Source organism: Amblyomma maculatum, chromosome 9 (genome assembly GCF_055883805.1).
Source record: "Amblyomma maculatum isolate TAMU_Amacu chromosome 9, ASM5588380v1, whole genome shotgun sequence".
In the NCBI taxonomy this organism is placed as follows: Eukaryota; Metazoa; Arthropoda; class Arachnida; order Ixodida; family Ixodidae; genus Amblyomma; species Amblyomma maculatum.
In genome coordinates, this window is record NC_139352.1 from 83889379 (window position 1) to 83912318 (window position 22940).

At 45.9% G+C, this 22940-nt stretch overlaps 1 protein-coding gene across 2 annotated transcripts in view; it reads left to right on the forward strand.

Moving 5' to 3' along the window:
* The window catches only part of LOC146179639 (voltage-dependent calcium channel subunit alpha-2/delta-3-like), a 204430-nt gene that overhangs the window by 104086 nt on the left and 77404 nt on the right, over window positions 1-22940 (forward strand). For both annotated transcript variants that reach the window (XM_084579291.1, XM_084579292.1), the window contains exons 3-7: window positions 14271-14381; window positions 19125-19184; window positions 20509-20686; window positions 21447-21578; window positions 22249-22303. In XM_084579291.1, the coding sequence (XP_084435417.1) occupies window positions 14271-14381; window positions 19125-19184; window positions 20509-20686; window positions 21447-21578; window positions 22249-22303 (536 nt within the window). The remainder of the gene's footprint in view (window positions 1-14270; window positions 14382-19124; window positions 19185-20508; window positions 20687-21446; window positions 21579-22248; window positions 22304-22940) is intronic.

Below are 22940 nucleotides of genomic sequence, written 5' to 3' on the forward strand. Positions count from 1 at the left end.
AATATCGCGGAAGGAGAGCAGGGACTCCTCCGCCTGTAGAGGGGGTTCCATTCCTCTAGACCGGAAAGTAAGACCTCGGGTAGGGAATTAACCTCCTCGTTTCCAGAGAGGCCAACATGTGCTGGTGTTCAGATGAGGCCTATAGGGTGCCGGGGCTGCCAGAAGCGTAACATGCGAGCAGCGGTGCGGGATATATAGCCGTTGACATAATTTAGAATTGCAGATTTGGAGTCAGAGATATTTGTAGCAGATGTAGAGATGAGAGCTAGCGCAATGGCGGCCTCCTCTGCCTCTGTGGGGGGATTGGTGATTATTGAGCTGGAATTAAGCAGATTTGCTTGATTGTCGGCTACAGCCTGGACCATACGGGAGCCTGACGTATATTCCGCTGCGTCTACGTAGACCACCTCTTGGTCCTCGCTATATTGTCTGTGAAGGGCATGAGTCCTGGCTATTCTGCGGCCCTGGTCTCACTCAGGGTGCATGTTTTTAGGGAAGGGAGGTATTATGGGGTTAGAGCGGAGGTTAGGAGAAAGAGGGACACTGTCAATGGGATGCATAACTGAGCTAATGTTTAAGTGGGATGATAAAGTGCGGCCAGCCGCCGAGTTGGATAGGCGGGATATTCGTGCTGTTAACGTAGCCTCTCTAAATTCCTCGAAAGTGATGTATACACCGAGTTTAAGGAGTCGGGCATTAGATTTAATGGAGGAAAATCGTAGCTGAGCCACCTCCGCTGCCTCCATTGATTTCTAACTGATTGATTTATAGGAAGGGAAAAGCGTGGCAACTGTCTCACTTGCTTTCTGTGGACACCTCAACCGCGCCGTAAGGGAAGGGATGAAGGTGGGAGTGAAAGTGGAAAGAGAGAAAGAGGAGCTGGTAGTGGAGGGCTACGGTGTAATTTCGACCACCTGTGGATCTTTAACGTGCGCTGACATCGCAAAGCACACGGACGCCTCTTCGTTTCGCCTCCATCGAAACGCAGCCGCCGAGGCCGGGTTCGAGCCCGGGTACTCGGGCACAGTAGTCGGGCGTCTTACCACTGCACCACCCGGGCGTGGCCTCCGCTGCCTCTGATTCATTTATAGGAAGGGAAAGGCGCGTTCGGACAGACAAAGTAGAGAAAAGAAAAAAGAAGAGGGAGAGAAAGACGCGCGCCGCAACAGCCGTCGTCCACCACCTAAGCGGTGGCGGATGCAATGACGGCCTACAACAAAAAAAAATTCGGTGACTGGATATACCCCGCCGCAAGCGGCGTTGACCTACCATGGGGCTGGGACAGGTAGGTCACCGCCGCTTGCGGTGGGGGCTTGCCTACCACCGAATTTTTGTCTGTTCTAGGCCGTCATTGCACCCGCCATCGCTTCGGTGGTGGACAACGGCTGTTGTTGCGACGCGCGTCTTTCTCTCCCTCTTTCGTTTCTTCCTTCTCTATCACTCCCACCTTACTCCCTTCCCTTACGGCGTGGTTGAGGTGTCCACAGAAAACAAGTGAGGCAGTTACCGCGTCTTTCCTTTCCTATAAATCAATCAGTTTCTCATCTGTCTGCACGAGGCAGCGGAGGTGGCTCAGCTACAGAGCCAGTAGCAGGCCCGTGCATTTTCTTTTCCTTCTTCCTACAACAACCAGCCCGGAGGGCCAGGAACTGCCACCCTTCACCACCTCCCCCCTGTAAGCGCACGTTAAAGATCACCAGGTGGTCGCAGTTACTCCGTAGCCCTGCACCCCCACGGCTCCGCTTTCTCTCTTTCTACTTTCACTCCCACCTTCCTCCCTTTCCTTACGGCCCGGTTCAGGTGTCCAGAGAAACAAGTACGACAGATGCTGCTCCGTTCCCTTCCTGTGAACCAGTTATTATTGTTATGTTATCTCAACTCAGCTCTTACGTACAACTTAGAAGCACGTGTGCCAGCGCCGCAGAAACCGCGCCTCGCCATCCCTTTCTAACTGGCTTAACAGGTACTTCCAGATGACGAGGCGCGGACTCTGTAAAGCTGGGTACATTGCTCGGGCAGAAGTGCGGCGCGCCTCGGCGAGGCACCTGCGACGAAACAACACAAACAGAGCCACAGTTAACACAAGATGTTCGAAAGGGTTGCGCCGGCGCCTGACGCCAGGGTTCACACAAACGTTAAACATCCTGTATGCGAGCCGCCACATTGTTCTCACAACTACACACTTGAGAACAACATGCGAGAGGCTCTCGAGAGCACCGCAGTTGGCACATTGGTCATTGGGTACAATACCCCATCTGGCGAGGCGCTGTCTCGTGGGAAGCACCCCAGCTCCTAAGGCAGTCAAAATCTCGCACTTCATTTGGCAGTCGACAAGCTGCCCACGCTGGCCATTTCGGCACCGCGGTCGCTCGTTGCTGAAAGCCTACGAACGGCAAATAGTTCGCTGATGCGTATAGCTGGTAGGTCGCCTACAGGCTGGGTACATTGCGCGGGTGAAGGTCCGGCGCGCCTCAGCGAGGCACCTGCGGCGCCACAACACAAACATCTGAAAGTCAGCATCGAGAGTCGACTTGCCGTTGTCAGACGGGAAGGGGGATTGACACCCGGAAGTGCCGTGCCCCAGAATCACACATAGCTCATCAGCCCATCATCATTCATTCAGCACCTCCGGCAAAGTCCCCTCCAGCTTTTTAGTTCGAGGTGAGGGCCCTGCCAGGACAAGGGGGCCGCCGCGCAACGTCTCCACAGAGGTGAGTGTCATCTGACGCAGAGACGGCCTGCAGCGCCATCGTGGCATTGAGCTAACGAGGCGGACCTTCGTGACAACGCAGCGAGTGTCACTAAGGACGACCATTCCCTGTGATAGGATAATAGAGACACAGATTGTCTCGGCAACCTCAAAGACAGAGACAATGGATTAGTGATAGAGCCCTTCGCCCCTTTCTCACGTCTGGCACGCCATTTGCTCCTAAGGCACCACTAGAGGACCTTATGGGATGCCAGATTTACCCTCATTTTGGTGGTGCCGTTTTTCTTGCAACTCTACTGGTTGTGTCATGCCATTTCGCTGCCTAGCTTGCATGCACTTGTTAGCGTAGTTTGTGATATGAATTCCAACCGATGACATATATATGTCTTCAATGGTATGCTTTAATCACCTTATTATACCACGTGACCTAGAAAGCGCTGGTTGTCAGAGGGAGGAAGGAGGAGTGTAGAGGGAGCCGTGAGAGAAGCGGAAAGAGTACAGGAGGCATCACACTGTATTCCCTTTCCCAAAATATCCCATAGTAACCACCACCACCATCCACGTGGTGTCACGCATGCCAGGGTTCGAAGCCTGGGGAGCGGGCATCACGTCAGCGCATCGAGCGAGTGCACCTTCGTTTTCACACACGTATGTGGTCCCTCCTAAGTGACTGCTGATTTTTGTACCTCGTGCAGTCTCAAATATGCGTTGGGACATGGCGCAAAGGACGCTGAAGAAGTTAGTTTTAAATTACCGCAGTATGCGATACTTTGTGGCAAATCAACGCAACTGCGAAACATAAGACACGATGTTGGATATTTTACTTCACAGCCTGAGATAAACGCTAATGTTGGACCTCGACGTTGAACCTGTTGCTTCACCGAGAACTCAGTTTAGCAGAACGATGCTCTATGTACAGAGCGTTTACGAACAGGACGACTTTCGACAGCTCTTCTTTCCACAGTTGATGCGTTGGCTGTGCTTACCTCTGTTTTCGTTGTATTTTTGTCCGACTAGTGCAGCGCACTAGCTGAGGGCATTTCAATTATTCCATGTACACAGGCTCTTCGTGTACGTAACCATGCGTAATAAACGCCATAAGAAAAGGAAAAGCTCTCTCACCATGCATGTAAGATTTGTGTGTGGACGCATAACACAGCGTTTCCTGTTGCTTTATATTAGAAGAAATGCAGTCAAGAAGTTTCGAGCGCACTGCGGTATCTGCAGAGGAGAAATGCGATAGCCTGGCCATTGCTGATGCACACGGTACATCACGCGCCCCATGTCGAACACAACCAGTGTTTCGTTGAACGCATCAAAGTTCACTGTCGTTCTAACATAGGGAAAGTGGTACTCCACTGATGGGGAGGAGGAGGAGGAGGAGGAGGAGGAGGAGGAGGAAAAACTTATTTAGCCCTATATTACTTGGCGGTTTTTTGAACGTCTTCAGAGATGTCTGCTTGTTGAATCCACAAGAGTCTTCGCCGTCTACTTCGTCCACTTTTGCACAATGGTCGGTGGCCCTCAGTCCAGGGCTCCGCTGGCTACTGCCGCCCGTTGGGCTCGCTGTACCAGACCTTGCTGGTTTTCGCAGCGGTCGCTGGACAGCAGAGTCTCCCATTGCTCCGCACGCGGGTTTCGAGTTTTGGGGACCACATCTATCTTTTCATCGCACCACGGACATCTGTCAGCGTATATGGTAGGGTGCATTTTGTTTAGTATGTGTAGGTTTGCGTATGAACCCGTCAGTAATTGTCTCCATATGACAGCTTCCTCTCTGGTGAGAGAACTGTGCGGTGGGGGATATCGCATTCTTCTTCCTCTATAGTTTTCTAGTATGGCCGAGTATGCCTTGGGTGCTGGCAAAAGTTCCGCGGACTCGTCGGATGCTCGGAAAGTAGTGTATGCTCGAGCTATCCTGTCAGCCTCTTGGTTCCCTGCCACCCCCATGTGCCCGGTACGCGTATTTGGGTTTGCTCGGTACGGTGGCTCCGCAAGGGACAAAGCAACAGAAGAGACGAAGAAAACGGGCTGTTCCGACTAGCATCTACCGCCCCCAGGAGCCGAGCAGCCTAGCGATTAGCGGCGCATGCTTTTTCAGTGGGCGTCGCGTTGGACGCGGCACTAGCTTGAGAGAGCCTATACTACTACTACTACTAAATAATAATAATAATAATAATAATAATAATACACAGTAATATTTCTCTGCTAATAATTAATATTATCATTATTATGATCATTAATACTAGTAGAGGTATAGAGGAAGACACGTTTCACGAAGTTGGCACTGAATTGTCTAGTGAACGGCCGAATTAACTGGCTAAATATTATCTTCACAGTTTTAATTATTAATAATAATAATGATTGGTTCACAGGAAGGGAAAGGCGCAGTATCTGTCACATGTGCCTGTGGAAACCTGAACTACTCCGCAGCCCTCCGCTAGGCTCCCCTTTCTCTCTTCCTCCCTTGTGTCTGTGGACACCTTCATCCCTTGGTGTCCACAGACGCAAGTGTGACAGATACGGCGCCTTTCCCTTCATGTGAACCAATTAATATAATTATCATGAATAATTAAAACTGGGAAGATAATATTTAGCCAGTTAATTTGGCCGTTACCTACAGACAATTCAGTGCCAACTTAGTGAAACGAGTCTTCCTCTATACTACTACTACTACTACTACTACTACTACTACTACTAATAATAATAATAATAATAATAATAATAATAATAATAATAATAATAATAATAATAATAATAATAATAATAATAATGATAATAATAATAATAATAATAATAATAATAATAATAATAATAATAATAATAATAATAATAATAATAATAATAATAATAATAATAATAATAATAATAATAATGCCACGCCATGTACCGATGCCCCTCGTTGACAGCGGTGGCCGCGCTCACGTTCCAGCCTTGGAACGCCTTCCCTGGGAGCAGGAACAACATCTCTCGGACGAGTGCCGTTGCCGCGTAGCCAACGCATCTGACCATCGCGCATCCCAACTTGCGCATGTGCGTCTTCCTGCCCTGGATCAATCACATCAGCTCCAACCACATTATCGGGGAACCTGCCCCGTGATTCAGTTATCACCACTTCGGCATGTCTACATAAACCCTTTCCACAGCAAAGCGACCTTCAGTGGGCTTGGCGGCACGGAAAAGATGGGCCACACTTACCTTCGGAATTTTCCCTTCTTGCTTGTACAGGTGAGCAATTGCCATTCCTTGTATGCAAAACGCTCAAGTAACCGCCTTTTATTCGTGCTGCCAAGCCCACACTGTGCATGTAGTATTTTCTATGAATGTTCTTGTGTAATTTTTGACTTGCTTCTAATGGCTGGTGATGTCGAATCCAATCCTGGACCTACTGAACCAACCTTATCCGACCTGCTTAAAGCCATCCAGGACGTCCAGAACGGGCAGTTAACAATGCTTACTGAAATAAAATCAATCCAAACATCTTTATCCGACCACGAAAAAGCTTTCACTGAAGTGAATAACCGCCTTTCTAAAATTGAAGCAGACTGCGCTTCCTTCTCCTCAATAAAACCTGAAGTCGAAAATATAAAATCTACGACAGCTAAATGCATGGCTGAAATGGAAGCACTGACTGCCCGACTGGACGATATGGAAAATCGAGCACAAAGAAACAATCTAGTATTTTATGGTATAAAAGATTCCGACAATGAATTGTGGCAAGATTCAGAAAAAATAATCACTGAACACTGCAGCCAGTACCTAAACGTATCCCTCGAACCTCGCAGCATTGAACGTGCCCACCGACTAGGCACATATTCACCAAATAAAAACCGGCCGATTATCGTCAAATTAGCTCATTTTAAAGACAAGCAGCATGTACTATCGGTGAATAGCAAATTCAAAGGTACTGGCTTCAGTGTCTCCGATGATTATTCTCCAAACACCCGTCTCGCGCGGAAAAGCCTCTATGACTATGGTAAACGCGAAGGGCTAAAATTTAAATTACGCCATGACAAGTTGATATCCGGAAGTAAGACTTATATATTTGATCGCACCACTAATCATGTAGTTGAACATGAGCAACCCTAGCAACCACTTCAACAGAATCACACTGCGAAGCAGACTTACCGTTCCTCATTATCATTCTTATTCACTAACATCCGTAGTGTGATCCCAAAACGCGATGCTTTATGTAACCTCGTTGAATCATGTTCTGCTAACGTAATTCTGTTAACCGAAAGTTGGCTCACCTCTACTGTTTGCGACACTGAGATTTTACCCTCCCTTCCGAATTTTGATATATTTCGAGCAGATCGTAGCGAAATGAGGGGTGGGGGGGTTCTCATTGCCACTGATCGCTCATTACGTTGCTCACGTGTGACAATTTCAAGCAAATTGGAAATGGTTTGGCTCTGCTGTAATGCATGTTATCCACGTGTTCTTATTGGTATATGCTATCGCCCCCCAAACAATGATCCTTTATTTAATTCCTTGTTGCATGATGCCCTAAACACGCTAACGACCCTTTATACCAATACTCCAATCTTATTGTTTGGCGACTTCAACTTTCCATCTATCGTCTGGTCGGATCTTGCTTCCACGCTTTCAAAATCTAACCCTGAGTGTGAATTTGTTCACACCTGCCTCACGTTTGGATTAGACCAAATAATCGACCGTCCAACTCGTTTAACAGATCATTCTGCTAATATTCTGGACCTTGTGCTGACATCACAACCTAATAGCTTCTCACCCATCACTTACATTAAAGGGCTCAGCGACCACATGGCCATTCATGCTACATTTTCTTGTGATTTACGAAACGCGAAAAAGATCAAGAAAACGCTTACCCTCTATAATAAAGGTAACTACGCTGGCTTTAACCGCGATCTTGCTGCTTTCCTTGATAACTTTTCGTCTGGTTTTTCACTACGCTCTCTTGAATCTAACTGGTTACTCTTTAAGTCCGAAATGCAACGCCTAATAAATTTACATATCCCGACCATAACCGTAACAGAACGTCCTGGATCCCCATGGTATAACAAAACACTTAAAAGATTAAATAACAAAAAGAAGCGATTATTTCGTGCAGCTAAAACTACAGGCACGGCTACCGCCTGGGAGAAATATTACACTGCCGCGGCTAATTACGATACCGAGGTCATCAAAACTAAGAATAACTTCTACTCATCCACCTTGCCTAACATGCTGCATGAAAACCCGAAGCGTTTCTGGAAAACTATTTGCCCCTCCACCTCTAGCATAATTTCTCTGACTGATAATTCTGGTGTTTCCTCTTCTGAATCAGAGGTTCCTAATATTCTAAATGATGCATTTTGTTCTATATTCACAAACGAACCTCTTAATAACCTCCCTGATGCACCCAGTTTTCTTCACACACCTATGGATAACATTGCATTTGAACCGCGCGGCATCGCCATGGTCATCGATAAACTAAAAAATTCTTCATCCGCTGGTATTGACGGCATCAATGCCAAAATCCTCAAAAACACCAAAGACCTCTGCAGTATCATATTGTCTCTGATTTTTCAGCAGTCATATTCTTCGTGCTCATTACCACGGGACTGGCGCATTGGGAAGGTCATTCCAGTCCACAAGAAAGGTAACAGATCTTCACCACTTAACTATAGGCCAATCTCATTAACCTGTGTTTGTTGTAAAATTATGGAACATATCATATATTCTCATACTGCCAAGTTTTTATCATCTCGTAATTTTTTTCGTTCTAACCAACACGGCTTTCGTAAAGACCATTCCTGTGACACGCAACTTGTTCTTTTTCTTCATGATATACACGCATGCCTAGATCGTAACATTCCCACGGATTCAATATTTCTGGACTTCGAAAAAGCATTTGATAAAGTCCCGCACGCGCGCCTAATTCTTAAACTGTCACGCCTAAACCTTCATCCCCTAGTTCTGGATTGGATTCGAGCCTTCCTTACTGATCGTTATCAATTCGTTCATGCTAACTCACACTCGTCATCCCTCTCCCCTGTCTTGTCTGGCGTCCCTCAGGGGACCGTTTTAGGCCCTCTTCTGTTCCTTATCTACATAAATGATTTACCCTCTAACATCAGATCTAATGTCCGACTCTTTGCGGATGATTGCGTCATCTACCGCCCAATACATAATTCCTCCGACGCCACCATTCTTCAAGAAGATCTCGCACGCGTCGAAGAATGGTGTAGTACTTGGCTCATGTCCCTAAATAGCAGTAAAACGTCACTTATTTCTTTCCATCGCCGGCGCAACCACCGTGAAAATACTTATACAATTATCAACAATCCTATTTCATCCGTTGACTCATACAAGTATCTTGGTATCCATTTAAGTAAAGATTTAACCTGGTCGCATCATATTCACCACATCACCAATTCAGCCAATCAAGTTCTAGGGTATTTGCGCCGTAACCTATCACTAGCTCCCCCTCCCATTAAGCTTCTTGCTTATATAACTTTCATACGTCCTAAACTTGATTACGCATGTGCTGCATATGATCCCCACCTTACTAACCTAATCACCACGCTCGAAGCAGTCCAAAACCGCGCCGCCAGATTCATTTGCTCAGACTACTCTCGCTATACTAGCGTTACAGCACTAAAATCTCAGCTTAATCTCCCAACACTGGCCTGTCGGCGTAAAATCGCCCGTCTTTCGCTGTATCATAAATTTTATCACACTTCCGATCATGAAACTGCCCCGATAACACGCGCTCATCGCTTTTCTCGTCATAGTCACCCTAACGCCGTCTACCCTGAACGGGCCCGCACCGAAACATATAAAATGTCATTTTTTCTTCGAACAGCCAATGACTGGAATGACCTTCCATCCGAAGTGGCGGCCATCAACAATCGTGTTCTATTCAAAACCGCCATTGAAGACCATCTGTGTTCGTATTAACTTTTTGTTTGCCCACCCCTCATGTAATGTCCCCTGTGGACCCTTGAGGAAACAATAAATAAATAAAATAAATAAATAGTAGTAGTATAGGCTTTCTCAAGCTAGTGCCGCGTCCAACATGACGCCCATTGAAAAAGCATGCGCCGCTAATCGCTAGGCTGCTCGGCTCCTGGGGGCGGTAGATGCTAGTCGGAACAGCCCAATTTCTTCGTCTCTTCTGTCGTTTTGTCCCTTGCGGAGCCACCGTACCGAGCAAACCCAAATACGCGCCCGGTACCCACATAGTTTTATGTCTGGTCTTGTTTTCTTCGTGGTTTTTAATTCTGTCGCTCGCTTCGAGGAGTATACGGAGCGCGTGACGACCAATCCTACCATTCATGAAATTTCGACAGGCTGTTTGAGAGTCCGTGAGTATCGTTAGCGACCGCCCAGTTCTATAGCCCTCTGCCACCGCTAGAGCAACGGCTACTTCCTCGGCCTCTGCTACTGTGCAGTGTCGGATAGAGGCGCTGGTCACTTCGCGTAGAGATGAATCGACCACCGTGGCCACTGCAAGTTTGTTGTGTCCTCCTCTCGAGGACGCGTAAACACACAGCTTACATCCACTGATGGGGCTGGGACAGGTAGGTCACCGCCGCTTGCGGCGGGGGCTAGCCTGCCACAGAAGTTTTACCTGTTGTAGGCAGTCATTGCACCCGTCACCGTTTCGGTGATGGACAACGGCTGTTGTTGCGGCGCGCGTCTTTCTCTCCCTCTTCCTTTTCTTTCTCTATTTTCTCGCTGAAATCGCACAGCAAACGGACGAAACGAAGTGGCGTCCGTGTGCTGTGCGATTGATTGATTGATTGAATGTCCTTTATTGAATTGGAAGGCTCATGGCCATGGATGGGGATAAAGGGGAGTAGACAGAATCTTCATTGTTTAGGTCGTCACTCGAATCACATTGCTCTAACCAGGCCACTAAGCGAGCCATCCTTGGCAAATATCATCTGTGTGTTTGCATCAGTTTCTAGAAGGGAACGGTAGTTCAGGCGGTAGGGTTCGATCTGGGGCGTCCAGTAGAAAAAGCAGGGCATTCCCAAAGTAAATGAGATATGCCGCCGCAGGTTAGAGTCGTACAGTGGGGGCACGTAATCATTTTCTCCTTATACTGACGCCAGCGGGCCATAATACGTGGCGTGTAAGCCGCATGGGCGATGAGCTTATTCAAAAAGACTTCTTGACTTCGGGTGAGGTGGGTTCTTCTCGTAAAAGGTGGGTCTGGTGTGGCCACCTGCATGCGATGCTGACTGAGGCTACGAAGACTGGTCCGAGTATAGTGCATAAGGGCAAGAGAAGGGGTGAGTTGCCCGCCCAAGGTCGAATAAGGATGAAGCAAGGGGGGTGGGGAAGTAAATGTGGACATCCCACCTGCCAAGGCAGCCGCGGCGTGTGCCGCCGCATTGCCCCCTGATTCGTCCGAGTGACCTGGGGTCCAGTGAATAGCGACAGTTCTGGTCGCGAGTTGGTGGCGTTTAAGGAGGCGCTGTATAGCCGTAGCTGTTGCATCTTGTGAACCCGGAGTAGCGATTTCCTTGTAAGCTTCAAAGGAATCAGTAAGAATACGTAGTGACCCAGTTCCGGTGCAAGGCACTCCTGACAAGGCTCCCCAAATCGCGAGGAGTTCAGCGTGAAGAGGGGTACCCTGAGGTAGATGGCAGGCATAAGCGCCTGAAAGGGAAGGGTTGTCATCGCATACCCAGGCCATAGATGCGAATTCGCTTGTAATGGATGCGTCGGTGTATATGTCAGTCGTATCGGGGATTCGCTCTTGTCGGTGATGGGCAGCTAGGAGCTCCCGGGGAATGACAAAATCGCGGTTTATAGGTCAGCGCACGTTAAAGATCCCCAGGTGGTCGAAATTACTCCGTAGCCCTCCACTACGGCTCCTCTTTCTCTCTTTCCACTTTCACTTCCACCTTCCTCCCTTCCCTTACGGTGCGGTTCAGGTGCCCACAGAGCGTGACAGATACTGCGCCTTTCCCTTCCTATAAATCAATCAATCAATCTCTTCTGTCTGCACGAGGCAGCGGAGGTGGCTCAGCTACAGAGCCAGTAGCAGGCCCGTGCATTTTCTTTTCCTTCTTCCTACAGCCACAACAACAACCATAAGTTGACGGGAAAGGAAAGACGCAGTAGCTGTCACTCGCAGAATCTCGCGGGAAAAATCTCGTTGACGCGAGATTTTCACCATGAGCCTATAAAGGCTTTCGCCTTAATCATTGGTTCGCAGGAATGGAAATGTGCAGTACCTGTCACACTTGTTTCTGTGGACACCTGTAAGTCGTTTTGGGGTACCATCGAGGCCACACGCCGGCGACCGCATTTTCGCGTAATATGGCTGGTAAACCTTTCGCTTCAAAAGGAAAAAAAAAAAAAAAAAGCTTTAGAGACCTGATAACAAAGCAATGCCACCATGGGTTTGGTGTACCTCTTAGGTTGCATTCTAACATGCCAACCAACGTTTATTCTTTCCACTTCAAATCAGTTTGTCATCGATGTCCTTTTTTATATAACCAAACTGTTACTTGCATGCAAATAATTTAACGTTCCCGTAGTGACGTCCATCACCTATTAAGTTTCATACTGAGATGTTAAGGAGAAAAAAAAAATCCCCTCTTAAGGAGTTTTTGGGCGAACTTTGGATGCCACCGGGAATTGGCTGACTGTCTTCATGCATGCGCAGCGGAGAGAAAGAAGGTCTAGCGCCGGCGAATGTCAGATGCGAAAATACATTGTGGACGTGACAGGTGATTTAGTTGCTGAAGATCTAATGCGAGCTTTCCTGTGTGCGTTCATCATATGACTAGGGCTAGTGCGCTAAAAAAAACACGCCCAACAGCAAGTGAAAAGCACATGACGCGCGCAGACTTTTTTTTTTTCTGTTCTCCTCGTTATTTTTTAGCGTATTTTCTCTATTCAAACAGAGAACCTACGCCAACTAGCTCAACTTGCCGCTCTATTCCTGAATTTGTTTACTTACAACACTGCTACCTCTTGAAGGAGTTGTGGTAGGAAGACAGAAAGAATACATTGTTAGAATACCAAAAATATATATATATATATATATATATATATATATATATATATATATATATATATATATATATATATATATATATATATATATATATATATATATATATATATATATATATATATATATATATATATATATATATATGCGTCACTGGCCGCTTCTTTGCCGTCTATAGTAAAATTATGAATGCGAAATAAGTTGGGAAGTTACTGCTGCTGAAGCTATAGAAAGCAAGCCGCGATATCGGAAGTTCGAATAAAAGTTTTCTTTTTTTATGAACTTTTTTTTCGTTCATTTGACCACGATAAAAGAAGCGCATGGCAGTGCGGGGAAGAACTGGAAAAAGAAACAGCCTTAGGCGCACAAATCGCATCTTTGCGAGAAATGAATCAGGCCACTGGAAAGACTTTCGCAGCATGAAAAAAATATATATAAAGATAAAACAAAACGTTTAAATTGATCCCCACAACAAAGCCCAGTGTGAAAGGAAGCCGTAAAACGGAAATGAAAGGGAGGAATATGAGTGGCGATTTGTTGAATAACCTCATAAGTCGTTTTGCCGCTCCGCCTCTCTACGCTTATAGCTTTCTGCCAGTGTTCGCGTATAGCCTTTCTTGAGCCAGTACAGCCTCGGTGTGATGAACCCGGCGGATTAAATTATTCTCGGCACCTAGGAAGGGGAAAAAAAAGAACCAAGGCGAAATGATGGGAGAAAATGTTTCTAGCATTTTGTTTTCTTACCGCACGTTTCATTGAAGCTAAATGGGTGTAGGAGTCTGCGGCCGATCTAAGTGCCGAAAGATCTCTCCCTCTCTCACTCTCTTCGCGGAAGAAGCTTGCTTAACTTGCCTTCTTTTCTTTCAGTTTCTTTGCAACACAAGGTTGTCGCCGGCAAACTGCTTTTTTTCTTTTCTTTTTTTTGCAATTTCCTGCTGGCTGTCTTCGAGCTTAGATGATTTTTATCTTCCTGAAATTATTTTTTCTCTTGAGAGTCGTAGTTGTGTTCCAGCCAGTTCCGAAAAACGCCAGTGATGCGCAGTGGACGTATAAAAGACGTCTTAATTAAAATTTAATCGGTGTCTTAGGGATCTACTTTAGTCTTCCAGTACATCAGTACTGAGTAAATCTTTGTACGAATAAGTAAACCTGGTTGTAAAGAAAATAAAAAAAATTGCCGTGCTTCTGTTTTTAAAGCACTTTAGTCGCTCAACTGTATTGCACAGCGACAGTCCGTTTCTGCCATTTCTGACTTTTTCTCAAGTTAAACTAGGTCGACTGGTCACCTAATTTTATAATGGGTGGATGCATTTGGTACTATTTCTCTGCGGCTAGTTAAAATTAATGTGTTTTTTTTTTAACGGTCGCAAAACGTCATCCTTTTGGTTGAGCCTAGAGTAATCTAAATTCAACACGAGCCTAAATATAGATATTTTTTTTATTTCATTTCACTATTTTCTTGAAATGTTTATCTTGTTTCGTGCAAGCAAGCATACACTGCACAGGTCCGTTACCACGTCTCCCCGAAGTGACTTCTTTGTCTCTCTGTCATTTTCTGCGCAGAACTTCGAGGAGTTCAAGGCGAAACCCCATCACAAGGACATCGCCCACCTGACAGAGAAGATGCTTAGGGATCTGGGGAATCTGGTCACCTCTAAGACGGAATCCATTAACGTGAGCGCATGTCATTCAATCTTCTTCTGCTACCGTCAGTACATTTGCTTGCTACGGCTTCAACTTTTGTAAGCTGGCTAGAATGACTCAAAGCTGGATCAGATGATAATATTGGTGTCCTCTTTGAATACGGACGCTGTTGAGCGCCGCCTTACATCGTAAATAAAAGGGGATGGTTTACTTATTTCTTACTCTCTCAAATTTGTAGTCCCATTCCGGTACAATGGCCCATGCTACTTCCTTGCTGTTCTATAAGTGACATTGTTTTGATTTATGTTACGGTGCATGCTTTTTTTTTCATTCTGTTCTTGTGCGACTAATAGTCTAGTCATATCTTGCTTCTATATGATGCTGATATCTTAATTATATTTTAGCTACACCTGAAGCCCCCACCCTTGTGCAGGCTTACAAGTCTTTGAAATATGCATGACTGCTTATTTATTATCTAGCTGTTGATTGATATCAGATTGTGCCTAATGTTTTTTTCTCACAGATGCTGTGCTGCTTAGTTGTACACGGACAAAGAAACAGGACAAACGCTGAGGTTAAGCGCAATGAAGTTTTATTTTTTAGAAAAGGAAAAAGGAAACACAAGCACGCGACGTACCATCCGAAAGGCCTCAATTACTTCACGCTTTTTCTTTTCTATTGGCCGTGCCCTAACCTCAGCGTTTGTCGAGTTTCTCTGTCCGTGTACAACTAAGCAGCGCAGCATTTGTGAGAAGAGAGAGAGAGATATTTTAATGGCAACAGGAGATGTCTGCCTAGTGGTAAGCCTAGCATGCTACTCCTGAATTAATTATATTTTAGCTACACCTGAAGCCCCCACCCTTGTGCAGGCTTACAAGTCTTTGAAATATGCATGACTGCTTATTTATTATCTAGCTGTTGATTGATATCAGATTGTGCCTAATGTTTCTTTGTCCGTGTACAACTAAGCAGCGCAGCATTTGTGAGAAGAGAGAGAGAGATATTTTAATGGCAACAGGAGATGTCTGCCTGGTGGTAAGCCTAGCATGCTACTCCTGAATTAATTATATTTTAGCTACACCTGAAGCCCCCACCTCAACCAAAACTTGCAAATTTGCAGGGGTTTAGCTTTAGGTAAACCTGATAGGTTGCGTCAGCAACGCTGACGTAGCTTCTCTTTCTGTTCTTTCTTTTTCTTCTCCAACTTCTTCATCTTCCTCTTCTTCATCTCCTTCTTCCACCTCCTCTTTTCTTCTTTTTACTCTGCGGCGCGGCGGTGGACTCAACCAAAAGGGTGACGTTTTGCGACCGTTAAAAAAAAAACACGTTAATTTTAAGTAGCCGCAGAGAAATAGTACCAAATGCATCCACCCATTATAAAATTAGGTGACCAGTCGACCTAGTTTAACTTGAGAAAAAATCAGAAATGGCAGAAACGGACTGTCGCTGTGCGATACAGTTGAGCGACCAAAGTGCTTTAAAAACAGGAGCACGGCAATTTTTTTAATTTTCTTTACAACCAGGTTTACTTATTCGTACAAACAAAGATTTACTCAGTACTGATGTACTGGAAGACTAAAGTAGATCCCTAAGACAACGATTAAATTTTAATTAAGACGTTTTTTATACGTCCACTGCGCATCACTGGCGTTTTTCTGAACTGGCTGGAACACAACTACGACTCTCAAGAGAAAAAATAATTTCAGGAAGATAAAAATCATCTAAGCTCGAAGACAGCCAGCAGGAAATTGCAAAAAAAAAAAAAAAAGCAGTTTGCCGGCGACAACCTTGTGTTAATTGTGTTTGTGAGAAGATATTCCAACTAGCCCAGTCACAAGCACTTCTTAACTTTAATGTTTTTTATTGTGTAAGCAATACTACGCCAGGTTTCAGCCCATCGCGTAATCCCGGCCGGTAACCACGCCGCGCTGCAGAGTAAAAAGAAGAAAAGAGGAGGTGGAAGAAGGAGATGAAGAAGAGGAAGATGAAGAAGTTGGAGAAGAAAAAGAAAGAACAGAAAGAGAAGCTACGTCAGCTTTGCTGACGCAACCTATCAGGTTTACCTAAAGCTAAACCCCTGTAAATTTGTTTCTCTTTCTTCTCACTGGCTGCACAAATGTCTCCCTGCTCATTACAAGGCATCACCCTTGCCTAGTCTGGAGATAGAGCGAACTGTCTCTCCAATTATTATGCAGCGTTTCCTTCGTGATTTCACTCCATCCGGCTCTATGCTTGCGCAGTCAGTAGCATCAAAACAACATAACCACAATGCAAGGTCGCATGACCAATTGGGCCATAAGAGACCCATCGAATGGGACCATCTAGAGTCTATAGATATACAGCCATACCTGAAATCAAAGCTCATGCCAGAGTAGGTAAGTGCCTGTCAAAGTTTTGTTTTTATTTTCAGTTATATACTATAGTCAATATAAACCAGAGCGCCTACATTTCTTCGGTTGTTTTTTTGCATTTTCTACTGTATATTTCGTGTTACAGTTAAGTCTGCACACCGCGTGAATTGCGTCGGTTATGCTTCCAAAGTAAAGAAAAGAATCAAATTCAAATTACGGTACCTTTGTTCACCTATTTTATGATAAAGACAAGAAACAAACAAGGTTGTCAGCATTGATTATTGGCCTCTTTTTCTGACAAAACCTGCCTATGAGACCACATATCGGCGTGCGTTTGAAAGTGAGCGCTATATAGTTATTCCAAAAAACAGGCTGTAATCACGTTCAGTGATCCATATCGAAAGCTGTTCCAAACGTCTTCCCATTTCACGGATCTGTTATATCACCGGTCTGCCACCTGGCCGCGCCTTTCGCGAATCATATAGTATCAGTGCAGACATGCATTGAAAAGAACAGGTAAATATCAGGGGGAATAATTAACGTGTTACGTACGCTGACCAGAACAAACCATGAAATCACACTCGTTGCCTGTTAAAACCGGTGAGCACGCGCCAAACGCTGTCCGGCGCTGTCTCCGCTCCACCCCCACCTCCTGCCGTTATTTTCGCATGGGGCCGAGGCGCGCTCTTCCGGCTCACTTGTCCCCACAACACCCCGTCATGGACCACGCGAACACGCGCGCCCTGCCTGCCAGTGCGGACGAGTGCACTCTGATCATGTCCTGGGGAACAGGACTGCACTGACCGGCCCCACGGGGAAAGATAGGGGGGGGGGGGGGGGGAAGTAAAGGGTAGATGGAGGTAAAGGGATGTGGAGGTATGAGGTAGAAGGGAGAAAGGGTGGGAAGTGGAGGAGATGAAAGAGGCTGACCGTAAAAGAGGGAAACGTGGGGAGTGGAAGGAGGGGAAATGGGGAAGCGAGCCATCGTCCTCCCCGACACGCGTTCCCTGCTACCACCCCCTCCTCGCCGAGCATATTATAGATCGCCGTGGCCCAGTCCTCACGGTGCGTGGTACGTTGACGCTCGATAGCAGCGCCCAGCAGGAAAGGGGTGTCGCGGCATTGCTCGCTTCTGTGTGCGTCTGCGCGGAACCGCCAACGAGGCTGGTAATGAATCTAGGGCCGCTGTTTTCCTCCGTTTCGGCGCTGCGCGCGGTTTTGAAGCGCCGAAGCGATGTCGTGCCTGCCGCCGCCGAGCTCCGACCGGCTGGAGATGAACAAAGCGTAGAATGCAGTGACAGAGTGCCTCGCTCGGCTCGACCGGCTGCTCTTATAAACCAAGCAAAGAGCTGCTTTTTTGTTTGCCGGAACACGAAGTCTCTTTCTCGCCATGATGTGAAAGCTTAAGAGGCGTGATTAGCTGAAATCGATAGTAAAGATAGAATAATCCCTAGATGACGTTGAGGTAGAGCTTTGTGGGCTCCAGATGTTGGCCGCAGCGTCTATACTGTGGAGGAGAAAACGGAGCGCGGACGGTTGTTTCTTGTGCTCTGCCGTTCTGCGATTTTTGAGGACGCCGTGTTCTACATTTCTGAGCAGTGCGAAGCTGTCGTGTAAAAATACAAAAACAAATGCCCGGTAGAGCCCGCCACTACAGGTGCGTCGATGGCACTTCGTTTCCACAAAATGACATATAAGTGAGCAGCAATGTTTCCTGCACTGTTCGTCTCACGAACTGCTTTTACGTCTAGTGCTAAAAGTAGGCTGATCGTGAGAACACTTGAAAAGCGAAACGTCACTATGTGGTAAAATTAAACGTTTGTAGAGTTCATAAACATAGACAAGAACTGATTCTTTTTTTGTCATAAAACCTGGGCTATTAATAGAAACACGAACACGATAGTACTTTTCGCTGGTGCTACGTGTGGTGGGGATCCATGTAGCAAGCCGATAAATGATTTCAATGGGTAGCTACATCCCAGCGCAAAAGCATCAGGTTTCATTTGGCTTAACTCGATAGGAAATGTCGCCTTCCGTGTGTATTTTTCAATTTTTATTATTTTGCATGCTTCACTCGATTACTATGCAAATTTGCTGGTGCACGTCTTGTCTACGGCCAGTCTCACTTCTGACGAAAGGCCCGGATGGGCTGTGGTCAGCGAATGCAGTGGACAATAACTCCAGAAGCCAATTAACGCCCTTATGACGCCAGTGGTATTGAGCCACTTCTTGCACATTGCTACTGCTGATTTATTGAAAGACTGGGTAGCATTACACAATGACACTGCTGAGAAACTCGGCCCAACAGAACGGTTAGCTATAATCCCACACCGCCACTGAAATTGTCAAAGTGGTTTTTCTTTGCGTTGCGACGGAGATTTCCGCGTACTCACTGTCGTTCCCGCGCCATCATCTCACGCAGGTTTTGATACAAGAGGCTGAGAAAAATGCCAGAGAGCACAAATACAGCACAGACATCGATGTAAGTAGTGCGCATTTCCTGTCTTCCGATTTTGTTGTTATCATATGTGGACCCTCGTTTGTTGTGTAGCATAAAAACTAATTCAACCGGCTGTTCGATCTAGATGCAACCCAAGTTGTAAAAAGGCGATGCGTCCTAGTACCAACGAAACTAACTGAGAGCTGTGGAGATATGCATAACCTAGTCTGTAGTATATTTTCATTCTCCAAACTTTATTATTTAGTTAAACTAATTAACTAACTAATATATTGGCTTCAGAAAAAAAGTTTCAACACAGAAGTCGAAGATCGTCTTAGGAAACGGCTATCTGAAATGTTTGCATCAAGCTGTCGTTCGCTTATCTTTATTTTTTTTTCCTTTCACAAATCTATACCTCACATAATAAAAGCTCCCTCGCGATATTGGTGTCACTTTAGCGTCTGAGGGAATGAGATCCGTTTGTCTCCTTCGTCCTCTCAGCGATAAGGGCTTGAGTGAGCACTGATGCAGAGATATGAGCGACCGGCTGGTTACGTAATAATTTTATTTGAAAGCCAATAAAAACAGCTACGTAAATGTACTTTGACAGAAACAACGCAGCTAGCGCTTCTTCAAAACAATCTACAGCACCTGCACTTCCACGTGTTTCTTCAATCCTTTAAATAAAACGTTATCTAATTAGTGCTCACTAATCGCAAGAATATGGCAAATAAATAAACAACTCACTGCAGACTATATACCAGGAATCGCTCTACAGCCCTCAGTTTGTTTCATTTTGTTAGGACACTTCATGATTTTTTCAAACGTTTTGTAATATTTAGCAGAGCACTTTTTATTGGAGAGCAAAGTGCTTGTTAGTTACATATTATTTGCATGGCGAATGCTATGCATGAATATAGCTCCTCGGTTAAACTACTTCTGTGGCATTCAGTACGAATATGTACACTGGGTAGCCGACGAGACTTCAGGAGGACGAGGGGGAAGGAGTGCCTTCTCAGAGTGGGCACATAGGGCTGCAGAGAGTTAGATGGGCGGAGTCAGTTGGTGCCGGATAAGGTCAATTGCAGGAGCATAGGAGGGGCGTTTTGGTTAGCAATGGATATAGTTCTACGAAAATGATGACCATGAAATAGCCGCCTACAGCTTTTTGGATGTGTGGGTGCTCAAGGGAACATCGCTAGTTTTCGCAGTCTGCCGCAGCGTACAGTAGATTCTTTTTCTATCTTCCCTCGAATACGAGTCCGGCTCCGAGAAAAGAGCAAATAGTGAAAGTTACTGTATCAATTACAAAAAGCGATTTACAATGAGGACGGTTGACCACATCGACCACTGCTCTGTCCGGCAGTTCCGCTACTTCAATGCCAAAAAGCTGTACCGGCCCAACACGGTGCCTCAGCTGTCTGACGATGAGGATCCGGACGACTGGATGCCCATGGAGATGCACCAGGATCGGCGCTTTGACGACGCCGACGTCAACTTCACTTACAGCGCCATACACGTGGCCACCAACATCTACGGCAAATGTGAGTGCATGATTTCACCACACTGCGCTTTGGTTCATGAACGCGACGTTCAGCTTCCAGGTCTCAGCGGAACGCTTTCAGGTTTCGAGGCTATTGCACAATCGAAGGATTCACGATCACTGTCACTAACGGCCACCGCCCATTGGTTGCTCTGACCGTCGCCACTAGTTCCCGACCTCTTCGTCAAACCAGTGCTTATATGTGCCACGTTCATTTCTTTATTTCCGACTCACTTGGGTTCCAACATCTGAATGGGGCATTTCATGCTGTAGCCGCCCTTATACCAGGTGTGTAAAGTTGTTCGATATTTATCTCTTCGGAGCCGTGCAAGATACATCACTGCAGTCTGTGTACGTGGGTTCTACTGCAAGGTGAATATTATGCCCATTAGAGAGCCTAATGTTTGTATAAACAATTAACTAAATTGAATAAATCAACTTATTTGGTTTTCATTTTAAATTGCTATAATGCATTGCAAAAAAAAAAAAAAAAAAAAGCTGTCAAAGAAAAGTCACTTGTCTAAAATATCCCAAACGGAAACGTAGTTAGAAGTATCAAACATCGAAAATACGCATCTAAATAACGCGCATGCACATTACGTTACGGACTGCGCATAAACCACTTCCGCTCCTTCTATTCCTCCAGCGCGGAGTACAGCAGACGAAATATACATGCTCCATACGCAGACGGTATCTCCACCCTTCCTTGCCTTGATGGTTTTGTATACCTTCCCGCACCCTTTCTTTTCGCGCATGCGCAGCCGCTCCCGTGCTGAACGCTGTCAAGTGGTCGGAGGGGATGAATTCCCGCTTCAAGAACAACCGGGTCGTCGACCCGTTCGTCTCCTGGCAGTTCTTCTGCAGCAGTACGGGATTCATCAGGCTCTTCCCCGGTGAGTGTACTTCCGGTTTCCGTTCACAACTTAGTAGCTTCCGAAGCGGTCTGATTCCGCATACTGGCACCGTCAGCGTCCTGCCTTTGATGACGAATTACACGGCGTCTGTCGAAATTACGTCCTTTCAGGAATTCCAGGTTTATTTCGACATTTTCTGCCTCCTTCCAAGTGCATATGTAAACGTATTCGCTAGTTCATCAGATTCGTAAAGGGCTCCTACAAGCCTTCGGCACGATGAAGCCCGACACTGCGCTTGGTTGTCCTTTACGTTTAGTTTTATCCGTTACCTCTCCCGCTAGCTTGTCGTAAAAGACGACGGTTGCTTGTATAGCAGAGAAAACCTGAACTGCAAAATAACCAGTCTCTTCAATGGCTGATCAAGAATTGTCGCAATCAGAATGACCGCACCTTTATTATTTTATGGCACACATCTGCATTGTACTGTCAGAAGTGCACATGCGTGGTTAACGTTGCGAAAGAACACATAGCGTTATATGTTAATGCCATCAATCAAGATGCTAAATTATTTGCCATGATTATTTTGCTGTAACACTCACTTTTTTGCACATACAAAACATAAGAGCTAGCCGCCTTTCGCAGCACAGTTTACTACCCTTACTGCTAATCAAGTACAAATGTTGGCGTCTGCATTTCATTCTATTTTCAGCCCGGAAGTGGCCTGACGACGACCCGGATATGTACGAGTGCCGCACGAGACCATGGTATGTCGTTTTAGCTTACTTCCGGTTGTGAATTACCAGTGCTGTCTATGCAGCGATGAAATTTGGCTCGTTGTTTGCACAGGCTTCTTTCGGTTCATAGCAAAGCGGAACGGAATGTTATCTGCGCTCGCTCTCTGCATGTCATCTTTCCTTTAAGGGCTTCGCAGTGCGGCTGTGCCTCAACTGTTTTAAATTTCTCATCTTTAACACCATCCCAAAAAAAGAAAAGATGTAAATTGTCTTTCAGAAAGCTGTAGTGCTTGGGTCATTGCTAGCGCATGTTCTGTTCTCTATAGCCCGGAGTGCTGGTCGCCTACAGTCGGCGGCACGGACTGAAAACAATCTGTGAACTCATGGCTACAATGAGCACCCTTTTCCGCGCATGCGCCATGCGTTTTAGGCTAGAGCCACCTGGTGGATGCAATCGTAACTAGGCCGCGCTGTGCAGTGACTGCATCACTGCGTTTCCATTTTTACGCAGGAATGTTTGCGATGACGCCACGCGTTATTCAATTTTACGTGAGGTGAGGGTTCGTTTAGTAGAAAAAAAAGGATCGATTTTCAGATTTTATTCTTTGCTGATAGAGCATGTTTTTGAACTTCAAAAAGTATATAGAATTTTGGTGTGATATTCGCG